Here is a 13,104-nt window from a genome sequence, read left to right on the forward strand (position 1 = left end):
TACGGAGGGACACCCAGGCAGCGGCCTGGCAAATGTCTAGGACAGTGACTACGCACGGTAACACAGTGGTAGCAGCTTTGGTCCTAGTAGAATGGGCATGCAGTCCTTCAGAGGATAATATGTAGCAGAACGTAATGCAGAGCATCATCCAGCTAGAGATGTTTCTCTTCTGCACAGCCATTCCTCTTTCGCTCCTGAGAACCCCAGAAAGAGATGATCGTCCACTGAGTGTTCTTTGGTACTATCTATGTAAAAGCTCAGTGCTCCCTTGGGGTCCAAGAAATGGAGTCTCTCCTCCTTTGAGGTGATGATTTGAGGGCTGTGCAACAGCATCACAACCCTTAGTAAGAAAGATGTTTGTATGGGGAAAAAAGTGGTGTACAGCAGGTTGACGGTGTGAATTTGAAGCTCAATCACCTGTTACACCGATGTAATGGTGACGAGAACACTGTCTTTAGGGTGAGAAGCCACAAGGGGCAGCTGTGAAGTAGCTCAAAGGGAGTACACATTAAAAAAGTAAAGACCAAATGAAGGTCCTACTGTGGCATATTATAAGAGACAATGGTCCCTGAAAGCAAAGAAGTATAACAAGCAATAATCAATATAGCCACAATAGGTACTATATTATAGCCTATGTCCAGCCGGACAAGGCAGCTTTAATAAGCAAAATGTTTTTCAATGATCAAACAAAATGTAAGCAAAGTATTGGTGGGACACAAGCCTGTATCCTATGGCTTACATATCAAGAGGACATAAATTTCTGAAAAAACAAACAAACAGGCAATTGGAGCGATGTTTCTATGACGAGAATAGCAGGTAGTGAAACATCCTGGTATAAAGCTAGTCACCTTCACGACATTTTATACACACAAGTAGTCATAGTGTAAGGTGAACAACATAGTCGACGACGTTTCGATCCTTACTGGGGGGGTGTTAGGATCATCATCAGGACTGATTAGTATAATTGCCTATAAAAATGCCTGAATTAACAACAATTAACACAAAAAACCAACATGGTACAATAAGGAGGGAAAGAATGGGGGGAGAAAAATTGGAAAAAACAACTTAATAGTTAAGTTTAAAATAAATTAAAACAAAACATGAGACCGTTTATGTCAGAACACGAGCTAATCATGATGAAAAAGACTTTGTGAACTCTCGGGCACGGAACGATGGGGAAAAATAGTGGAACATGCTCCGTGGCAGGCCGTGTAAATGATGGAAGGTCGTGGTTGCCGCGAGTATTAAGGGATCTCGTCGGTGGAGAAGTGCGTGGTCGTTGTCATGCTTAAACGGAGGGCGTGTCTGAGATCGAGAACTGTGAATATCGCAGGTAAGAAAGGCGGGTTCTATACAGTGAAAACTATATCTGGTGAGCTGTGGCATGACAAAGGGGGAGGGAGGAAACTAATGTTGTAACTTTAAAAAAATATTCATAACAACTGGACAGTTAGACAACGAAGGCTGATGTGGCAACTGCAGAAAAGATGTGCCAAAAGATGCCCTTTAACAGTGCTGATTAAAGCTGTGCCAGTCGAGGGTCAAAACAAATAAAATGTCAGATAACTTTGCCTGGAAGGGTTCTAGCTGGTGATTGCCGCACCATGCTACAAATCTGTTCCAATAACAGGAGTACAGAGTTTTCATCGAAGGAGGCCTGACTGCCAAGATGACACCGATCACCTCTGGAGGAAGGTCGAAGGTGTTTACCTGTCTCCGCTCAACCTCCAAGCACAAAAGTGGAGATTGCGAAGGCACTGAGGCAGAACCCGGCCCTGCTGCTGCAACAGAAGACCCTGCCAGAGAGAAGGCCTGATCGTAGGACAGATGCTCAAGCCCAGGAGTTCTGGATACCATATCCTCCGTGCTCAATGTGGAGCCACTAGGATGACTTGGGCACTAGTGGGTACTGATTCTCTTGAGAACTCAGGGCAGGAATGATATTGGCAGAAATGCATACAGGAGGCCAGAGTTTCACTCAAAGAAGAATGTATTTCCAAGCGAGAGATGGCGTGGAAACTCCAACGCGCATGAGTGCTAACACTGCACGTTTGCACGGAGATCGAGCCAAGGTTCTCTACCATATACGGAAGAGACCTTGTGCCACCTTTGGTTGCAATTGCTACTCGTGACACACATGATATTATTCCAATATGGACCCTGGTCAGTTTTCCTTTACCCTTGCTCTCATGCTTGCGTTATTCTGCACATCATACTCAGGCGCATTAATTTCACTACTTGAGCCGTCTATGCCTATTGCACTGTTGCCTGATTCTGGTTTCTATGGCCCTTGAACAACAATCTACTCGGTTGGTAATTTAATTACCTTGCGCTGCCTTGTCACATGTGAGCCTCCACACTCCGGGCTCCTGATACAACTGGTTATCGTCGTACCGTTTCATTCAGAATGTATTATGCCGCTACAGAGGAGCTAGGGCTCTCGTCTTAGCTTGTAATTCAACCACACACGCCAGGTTGCATTCTTTTAGCATTTTCGTCCAGGCATGATCCCTTATGTCTTGATGATGGTCCCCACATTTTATGGAGGGATCGAAACATTGTCAATAGTACTATGACTTCAAACTATTGGTATCTATATAGATATATGAGCATTGGTACTGTATGACATAAGTGACATGATTATCATTCTTTCGTTGTAGCCATATGAAGAATGTCTGAGCCTTTAAGTTTGTTGCTTTTCTTTTTGTTTGTATTTCCCATTGCATTAATGCACAATACTTTCTAATAAATGCATTTGAAATTCCATTTGGACATTTGACGTAGATTGCTTCATATTTATATGTAATATGGTCTATGGCATCTCATACTAAGGGACCTGTTTTCTCTTAAAAATACTTGTTATCCACTTGGCATCAACAGCTGAGTTAATCTGTCCTGGCATTTATAGATCCTGCTATGTGGTTCACCACAGAAAAGGTTCTTGGACATCAAGCCATATTCAGAGGAATATGGCCTCATGGCACAGGGTCCATGACCCCAACCCACCCGGTTTCTTGCAGTACCACATGGTGGTGATGTTGCTCGTTTGCATCTGTACGAAACTCTCCTTGATGGGTGGAAGGAAGGTTTTCAATGCTAAGCCACTGGCCCTGAGCTCCAGAATGATGATATGGAGTTAGGACTCTGCCGAAGACCAGAGGCCTCTGATCTCCACCTCTCACAGATAGCCGCACCAACCCAGAAGAGATGCATAGGTCATCACTGACAGTTTTGAGTGGGCTACGGAGAAGAGTCGGCCTCTGATCGAATGGTGGCCCAGTAAACACCACTGCAGATCATTGGCGGTCTCCTCCGAAATCTTAACATGATCGGAGAGGTCTCCTTGATTTTGGGCCCTTTGACACATCAGATCCCACTGCAGAGCCCACTTATGGCACATGACATTCTCAACCAGCAGGTTCCAAGTGTCCATCAATCACAGCAGCCTCTAGGTTGACCTCTCTGAAGTCCAGGACCAAGGTTAAAAGATCGGAATCATAGCCTGAATATCCTGGACACATTTTCCTGGGGAAAAGGCACAAAACCTAACCATGTCCAAAATGGCTCTAATAAAAAGGAGTATTTGAGAACAACTCAGGTGTGACTTTGGCATGCTGATAGAGATCCTAAAGATGACAAAGTCTGACATAGTCTGGAGGTTACTGACGACTGCCTGGGGCGAGCTTGCCTTGAAAAGCAAGCTGTCAAATGTTTGAAAAAACTTCTGTCCTAGCACGAACTGCAGGAAGTGCCAATGCACCAGCAGGACGAGTAGATGGAAATAGTAGTCCTGCAGATCCAACACCATCATATAGTCTCCAGGGTCTAGGGCAGACAAGACCATGGCTGTGGTGAGCATTTTACATTTCTCCTTCTGGAGGAAGGAGTTGAGTGGGTGCAGGTCTAGAATAGGCCAAATGACTCCATCCTTCTTGGACAAGACAAAATAGTATGAGTAACAACTGCGTCTTACTTCTGGCACCCTCTCAACAGTCCCAAAAGAACTTGCACTTCTTGCCGCAAAATGGAGAGCTGGTCCTTTGTCGCTGGGGGACAGTAGAAGGTACAGCAGAGAAGAGAGGAAGGGTAAAGCATATCCCCTGAGAACGATCTATAGGTTTCACCTGTCTAATCTTATAGATTGTCAACCAGGAAGAACTGTTAGCTTCGACCTCCCACCAGGGGCTGTGCACCTCTTAGGGCACACTAAAGCGGTTTAGCTGGTGGGGGTTTCAGCTGGGGCTATAGACTGGGAAGCCCACTGACCTTGGCCGTAGGGTGGTGGGCACCACAGCCTCGATGGCAAAATGTTAGGTTCCATGCTGAGGTTGGAGGTTATGGGGTAGCTCAACCAAATCCATGAAAGGAGCGGTAAGGTTAGTGCGGTTGGCGAAGCGGGCATATACATATAGGTAGTGTGCAGTAGCCTGCTCTCTTTAAAATGCTTTAAAGCGGAATCCGCATTGTGCCCAAATAGGCAAGTCTATCGAACAGCATGTCCATAAGAGAGGACTGAATATCACCAGAGAAACTGATTGACTGCCGCCACACATGGCGTCGAATGGCAACACTGGTGCCAATGGCTCACCCGATGGAATCAGTGGTGTCCAAGCCACAACGAATTGTGAACTTCACAACTGTCTTGGATGGCCTGGACAAGGACAGGTCAGCGATCTTGAGTGTGGTCTTCAGCCAGCGAGTCCCAAAAGGGTGCAGGAATAGCACCCCAGGAGGCACCTGGCATTATTGAATGGATAGTCAACTCATGGAAGAGAATACTTGCTTCCTAAACGTCTCCATTCCTTTGGACTCTTTTTGAAGGGGGGGGGGGGGCTGGAAGAAAAATGTTGGGATTAGATCAGCTTTGGGACACCTGCACTATTAAATGCTCAGGGAAATGGTGCTGTGAGAGGAATGCAGGGTTACCTGGGGTAGTGTGATGGCGTTTCGCTCAAAGGCAGAAGGGCTTAGAAGAGGTTTGCCCTGGCTGAAGAACTTCAGCGAAGATTAGCTTTTACCTCCAACGTGGAGAGCTAGAGGTCAAGGACCTCAGCTGCCCAACACATTACCATGAATTAATAAGTGTATTTTTCAGTGGCTATACCAGGGGGTGAGAGAAGGCCTATTTCAGGGAAGGTATTGAGGCTACTTGTCTCCTGCAAGTAATATCAATAGTCATCTTGATAGTGGTGAGCAAACTAATCACCCTCATAAGCTTTGTCCTAATCAGTGCTACAAAGTGCGAGGGTAGGGTGTGTTGTCTCCCTCTAGATGCAGCAGGCCAAGTGGAGGAGGTGGCACCTCAACAGTCGTCAGGCACAGTTTTGGGCGAGGTTGGACCAGCGCGAGTCAATGAGTATTATGAGTATCTCATCATCTAGCACTGGATATAGTTGGTACAGACATTGAAGTCCCAGGGACTGGAATGTAATATTGTACATAATATATTGTCATTTTAAATATAACAAATGTGTAATAAATTAAGACATTTTTACATGACAGTGGTTGATGTCTAGAGAATATGTATACATGATATTTGGTATGAAAAGTCTAATTTGACCAGTATCAGATATATTGAATGGATGGTACGAGTCAGTGAATGAGTGCCAAGAAAAGGGAGTCTTTTCCATTTGTGAGTTTACTTTGGGTCCCTGTCCCTTTTCGACCAACAGGGCATCCCTCCCTATTTTGCATATTTATGAGAAGCCACCAGAAAGGATAGGCAAGGCAAAATAACAGTGCACAGGTAAAGGGATGGGTGGTGGGAGAGAGGGAGATACGAGAAGGTGGGGTGTGGAGGAAACAGTGATCACACAGGGTAAGGAAGGAAGAAAGAACAGGAGGGAACAGGGAGGGGGGACAGACTAGAAGCAGAGCGACACGCAGGACCAACAGGAATAATCAGAGAGCACAATATGTGTGAAACAGTACCTCATGAAGTTCAATGCAAGCCCTTGAAGGGAGGCACATGGATTCACCCAAGTAGCCAATAGCATTAGCTCACAGATAAATATTCCTCTTGGCTGAGCCAAGACATGATTGACAATGTCTCAAGATAAAGGCAGAAACAGGCCGGTCAGAGAAGGCAAATGTTTGAAAAGGTTAGACCTAAAGCCCAATTTAGGTATATAGGTACATTTGATATCTGTTTTGTCAAAAACCCCGACCTACAAAAAGAAGGGGTAAAACTCTTTACTTATTTCTCAAGATTAAGAACGATGTTGAAGACTGATTTATTTTTTTGATTTGGGTAAAGAATAAAAGCAAGGTACCCTAACAATAAAACATCCCCATGACCTGAAAAAGATACAAGGAAATGGCTAAATGGTCAGTATAAAAGGGGCCCGTCACACAAACAACCTGGTATTTGTAAAGTGCAAACTAATTCCCCTAAGGGTCTCAAGGCACTGGGGCCGTCAGGAAGACTAAGCGAGCTACTGCCTAGAGTCACATGGTGCTGGGCTGAGCTGCCACCGGCGCCGAAGATCGAACCCTGAGCCCTGTGTTCCAGAGTCAGCCGCCCTGGCCGCCGCGCCATACCTCTCTGCAAAGCTACAAGAATGTGTGTGATCCACAGTTATGTAAGTCTCACAACTAAGAGAACCATAAATTCATTGATGTTCATGGTGTAGGATGGATAAATGATAGAACAACTTTAAAGTGTGGTTTGATAGGACCCGATATGGATTTATAGATGTAATAATAGAAAGGAAGCTTCTCAGCTGAGTGGTGAATGCGAATCACACATTTGTTTGCCTGTATCACCCAGCAAACAAGATTATTCTCCATCAAGCAAAGATCAGACATTGATCAACACATCTCCATTACATTATTGTCCAAGTCACACACAGTTTGTGTACAGGGGGTTCAAAGTGCACCCAAGCCAATAACGTTAAAATATAATCTAGTGTCACTTTTGTGTTTCTGCATGGATGCTTCAGATAAACAATTGCATATTTCTACAATAACATTTCCATGTCGGAAAGAACCTTAAAATGTAGTCTTCACATTTAGCTTACCAAAAGATTGAAGCCATGTTTGAACTTTTGGAAGCAGTCTATAAATTCTTCTTGGGGTGGAGGTTTTGCACGAAGAGTCAGAACACCCTCTGATGAGAAAACATGAAAATTGGTTATCCAGTAGAATGTGGAATATTAGCTCTTGACCTTTGACTGAAAATGCTTAATTAGGCTAGCAACATGAAAAGTGGTCCAACGTGATGCATTATAGCTCTTTCTTTTAGAAACTGAAAAGAACATTACAGCACGGTTTAAAAATATCATGAAGCATTATCCTTGAAGCGAAAGGTATCATTTAAGCTCCACTTACCTCCAGGTCCTTTCTTTTTATTTTTCTTAAATTTTTTCCTCTTTGAAAGATCAGAATATGCCTCAGCGGCTTTCTGAAGTTTGGTTATAAAAAATTCAATGTCATCCAAAATGTGGTTTAGAATTTGCTGAAAGAGGAAAAGGAGAATCTCTGACCAGTGAAAATGGAGCATAGTTCAATATGTTTATTACATGTTACTTCTAGCTGCGTTCTTAATGTTAGGAATTTTACATAGAGCAGAGCAAATAAAATAGTTGAAATATTTTTAAATACTAAACATAGCTATCTAACATTCTACAGGCGATTTTGGAAAAAGTGCATCTGCTCGTGTTGTTCCACTGGTTCGTATTACAAGCCATTATTCACTAGTACTCTTCCTCTACAACATTGTCTAATGTTATCAAGCTGACACCGTGGGCATCAAATAACGGCTGCCACATTAAAATCAACTGTATAAGTTCTGTACCACTGGGTTGCATATGTGTATGTTCTGTGGATGTGAAGTAGGAGAATTTTATTAAACATTTATTATTGTCCCTCGTTGTGTGTGTAGGGTGATCACTGAAAGACCGTCTATTTTCTTCAAGTTCTGAAAAACTCATTTTTTAACCATACTGGATATTCACACAACTCTCAGCCATAAACTATGATTTTAGAACAGGAACTATAACAATGCTGGGAGAGTGGCTTTTGGACAGTTCAGGCGAGATTAGAGAGCTTTCAAGCTGGTACCACTCACTAAGCCTCAAAACAAGATGAGAAGAGAAGGATACAGAGGCATTGACTGATTCAGTTGTAGACACTTGATCCTTGAACAGTAGTTGTGGCATTTTTCTCTGGGCCTTCTAAGCTCAGCACCCCAAGTCTATGGAAGCCATTTGTTATAGCAGGGGTATAGTCAGAAACAACAGAATGTATGATGAAGCTTTATAGTTTATTCCGATGCATGATATTTTAGATTGCCAGATTATTCTGATAAATGAACAGGAAGTGCAGAAATTTTTGATCTCTGAAAACAGCATACTATTGGACACACCGTTTCTGCAAGGCTGGACTGCACTGATAAGCTGCTGAAAAAAGAAGACAGGCCAAGGTGCCGAATTGAAGGCTTGAGTAACACAGAGCCAAGAATTTGGCTCAGACTGCGAACCAGAAACTCGGCTTAAATTAGCTAACTGTGATGCCTTTTTCCCCCCATTTAGGATGTCCTGGTATCCGCTTTATGTTGGTCATAAGCATTATAAACAAGATGTCAGGAGTACTCTAAAGTTTGTCTGTAACTGAGAATGACAAAACTTGATTGTGATAAACCTTCTAGGATTCAGTCCCACCAAATGCCCAAGGGGGTCACTGTGCGCAGTGCTTTAATCTGGGTCAGATATCAAAAACACAGAAATATTTTCTCATGTTTTGAATTTCTCATCAAGGGTAAGAATAGTTATTTAATTGATTTCAGGGAGTTTATGTGTCATAACCTATAAGGTCCGAACGCAAAATCAATTTTCTTCTTTTGTAACACATTCTTTGGTAAATTTTTATTTTAAATTTGCTTTAGGACTTTTAAGATTTACATTATTTTAAAAAATATATCTAATTGGAAAAGCGAGCACCCATTCTTGACAAACTGTGGCATTCTTGACATAAGTCTGGCTATTCTGGGCACAAAGGTGGTTGAATTGTATGCTTTATGAAGAACATTCATTTTATTTTGAAAGAAGATGTTTGAGGACCAAACCTGTATCTAAAAGAGTACATAGTGTTTAGTTCACAAAAATGGTAAGCTGTTATTTAAAGCAAAATGTGAATTTGATAGCAAAATAAGAGTATGTTAAAAAAAGGGCAAACTGCTATAAAATATCTGTGGATCTGATATAATTTAAAGCTGATATCAGAATGATTAATCATGCTTGTTTTAGAAGGCTTATAGTTGAACTTGCATCTTTAGCTATGTTTTGGCTTGCATATACGAAATTAATCATCTGTATTAATAAAGCCTTCTGAAATATTGTCAGTAGTGCTGCAGAAACACTGGGCAAATAGGATTTGTTTAACTGGTCTGCTTTCTGATCCTCTAGGATAAGATCTGGTGATTGAGACAAATCAAGATTTTTCCACTTAAATCTTTCCAGGTAGATTTCCATTGGCAACTATATAACAGAGAATCTATCTGGGACCGTTTGGAAATAAAAGCAAGTTGAAAAAAGCTCAAGCGCTCACTGCATCTTTGACTGAGGTCACACTTTACTGATCCAGGAATGTGGCCTGGCATGTTTGAGTGTACACCTCCACAGGAACAGCACACATGTCTTTCCTTTTGATACGTAAAGCATGCTAAGTATTTGGGGTCTCCCACCCCTTCTGTAATGAGATCTTACTTATGATCAAATGAAAATCACCCCGCGCTATTAACAATTATTATCCTTGATCATATCAAACACGATAACATTAGTCACCACCATACTGAAGATCCAGCAGTGATCACCTAAGTGCATCATCCAGGGTTGCAGCAGTATTGTCAAAAAGGTGTTAACAATTTGGAATGCTTCTATATGGTTAATGAAAAATAGCATAAGCTGCATTGCCAAAGAGTCTATGGTAATAATTATTAGTAATAATTCTTCCCAAGGCTGCATGATTTAACACTGAAATATCAGATTTAAATATATTTTGGAAACTTGGCTATTTTATTCAAATATCAGCTTAGGATTTATAAAAATACACACATTTTAGCCTTTAATATCTAATTTGTAATTTTGGTATACCTATGTTCATTTAACCAAGCAAAATCTTTTAAGTTAGTAAGCTGGGCTACACACAGGCAAGGTACTGACAGGTAGCAGAAGAGTGAGCTGAAATCCCAAAAGTCTGACCTTTTTTAGCTATGCATTTCTGGTGTGATGTTTAATTTTGTTTAAATACAAAACACGCACGTGCATGAACAAAATATGCAGCCGCCTAAATGTGGTGGCCATCTTGGAAAATATTGCACATGTTGTATCATAGTTTTAGAAGTCCAAAATATCATCACATTACAAGCTTGAAAGGAATGTTCTTTTAATAGGAGGAAATCCCTCACCCATATGCCATGGCTCATCATATGGCTATGACTCCTCTTAACTTAAGTAAAATTATGTACCAATGTGCGCTGCTACCTTAAGCGTAATTTACAGACATTCAAGAAACAATCAGGTGTCCTATCATGTGAGTAAACACGAGGAAATGATCATTAGAACTGCTTACTGATAGACTATAATCTTAATTCTGGTCTCCGTTGAGTAGAGTTAAAACATGCAGATGAATAATTCAACCCCAATGCAAAGTTAACATATTTCTCCCCAAAAGGACTGCCCCTAGTTGGGTTAATGGGTCAGGACCATGACCACCTCCTTGCAAACAAAATCAGGATTTGTGATCTCTAGTAATTAGAAAAATATGCAGCAACTTATGTGGTGTAAGGAGCATCCCTCATTTTGAAGAAATCTATAGGGAAAGAACATAAATTAAAACAATACTTAAGACTTAATATTTCAGAATATGACTGCAGTTACATTAGAGAGTTCAATGTTTGGCAACTGTTTGGCAATTAGAGCATCACTGCACTCACACATATGGGAAAATCCATGTAAAACCCTATAAGTTGTTATGTTGAGTACCCTAAATATCCTTACCCTCATGTGGGTGATTGTGCCTCTCCACAGTTAGATCAGAAAGAGGCTGACTGTCAATAATAATATATTTGGCATTCACATACCATATGACTGTATAATTTTCTTGGTCATTCCATTGCAGTGGAAATATTGATGACTGATACAAATGTAATACAAAGCAGAGATCGACAACTAGCAAAGCTCTACAAATATAGAGGGCGATCGCCATCCATGTATATATGTGATTATCTTTAAGTTTTGTGCACCAAGGTAAATGCGATCCTGGATGTGACTCACATCAATGTTAAACCATTTAAAGGTGCAATCTTAAAAACGGAGACAAAAATTACCTGGAAATAATGCACTCAATGTTGAGAAAGCTTATGCAGAACTTGAATGTTCACACAACAAAGCAGGTTACCCACAGGGAAAGGAGCCCTTATGTTGAGAAGTGACTAGTGCAAGTAGCTGCACACTGGTTTACTCAGAGGAAAGGAAATCCATCAGTGCTCTCTGTGTACTTTTCATATAACAGTTTGTTATGAATAGTCAGCTAACAGGGTTTAAGTGGAATGCCACAGTGCAATGATAAACACTCCTCCTCTCCGAATCATGGGATGCAAAGCCGAACGATCACCAGACTGAAACAGACTGTGAACAGATGCTATGACTCTGTATTCCAGCATTCACACATATCCATATCTGACTGATTCCTGGAGGTGGAATGAACTATGGTCACCATGTTTATTTGAATCATACGTTTTTACAGAGAATAATGACTATGTTCCATTTGGCTGAAGGTAGAACACTAGGAAATGTAGTCTAATAGATGAATATCACTCTAACTGGTCCTTTGTTTTGGCCTGTGTATTCACAATGTAGAGCTGAACCCTTGTAGATGTGATAAACAGTGTAATAGTCTACACAGTTCATGACTGTCACAGCAATTGAGTATATAAAACACTAAGAATTTTAAAGGATGAAATTCCCAATAGTATATTGCATCTACTAAAAAATAGTGGACCGCACTGTTAGGATTATTCTTTTTATTGATCAACATCATCATTTCTAGTTAAGATGGCAACAATAGTCCAAGGTAATCTAATCGGATATTTCAATGTTACTATATATCAAGAAGCTTAAGAGAGCTTGGATGAGTCTGGATCCCACAACTCTATAGACCTATAATCACAATGTTACATTTGAACTAAAAATACTGGTGAAAACAGCAATCAATCAGCTCCAAGATCTGGAACATAATTATTTATGGGCAAATGACAACTGGTGTTTCACCTAAAAGGAGGCTTTAAAACTGCTCTACTGGATGTTCAAAAAAATGTACTCAACATTCTGGACAAAACTGATTCAGCAGCTTGAAGCTTTCCGATCCGTTGGCTGCATTAAACCTGCATTCAAATTTTCTCTTCTGAACTAAATGTCTGTAAAAAGATATCCATATTATAGGATGCAAGTGTCTTCTCTGTTTCCCACAATGCTCATCATATATTCCAAGCACCAACGTGAACTTTTCAAGTCGCGGAGGGTGTCATTCCACAATTATGCAAATGATACTCAGGTGAGTTTGCAACATTTTGAGGATATTACAGCAGATCTGGACCACAATGATCAAACATTTTATCTTACACAGCTGTGGATTAGCCTAAATAAACAGAATTCTTAGTTTCTCACTGCGTGGACAGATCATTACATAAAAAGGGCTAAATAATAACGCCCGCAAGTTCAGGATAGGATCTGTGTAAAACCAGCCCTTCCATAAAAGGATGTCACGAAATATAGTCATATTAACTTAATGGCAGTTTCTTCCAAATAGAATATAAAATATCTAACAATGGTTAGAAAACTCATGAAAGAAACTCCTGGAAGAACCATTGCTAGAGCAATAGCAAAAATTAACTATGCAAGTACTCTTTCACAAGGGGGCCACAATGAAGAACATTGGTAAATTGCAGAACCTACTGAACACATCAGGCCCTGCGAGTAAATGTTCCTCAGCAAGATGCCATATATCTTGCAACTTGAGGGTCACATTCACTTATGATCTGGGCCCAAATCAAGCTTAAAATTTTGATGTGGGCAAATAACCTCATTTACAAAAGCTCCCAAGTAT

At 41.1% G+C, this 13,104-nt stretch overlaps 1 protein-coding gene across 20 annotated transcripts in view; it reads right to left on the reverse strand.

Moving 5' to 3' along the window:
* EPS8 (EGFR pathway substrate 8, signaling adaptor) overlaps window positions 1-13,104 on the reverse strand; it is an 861,544-nt gene that overhangs the window by 231,371 nt on the left and 617,069 nt on the right. For all 20 annotated transcript variants that reach the window (XM_085652654.1, XM_085652642.1, XM_085652660.1 and 17 more), the window contains 2 exons: window positions 7,330-7,456; window positions 7,020-7,108 (listed from right to left, as the gene is read on the reverse strand). In XM_085652654.1, the coding sequence (XP_085508780.1) occupies window positions 7,020-7,108; window positions 7,330-7,456 (216 nt within the window). The remainder of the gene's footprint in view (window positions 1-7,019; window positions 7,109-7,329; window positions 7,457-13,104) is intronic.

The sequence above is a fragment of the Triturus cristatus genome, chromosome 4_1 (assembly GCF_964204655.1).
Source record: "Triturus cristatus chromosome 4_1, aTriCri1.1, whole genome shotgun sequence".
Lineage (NCBI taxonomy): Eukaryota > Metazoa > Chordata > Amphibia > Caudata > Salamandridae > Triturus > Triturus cristatus.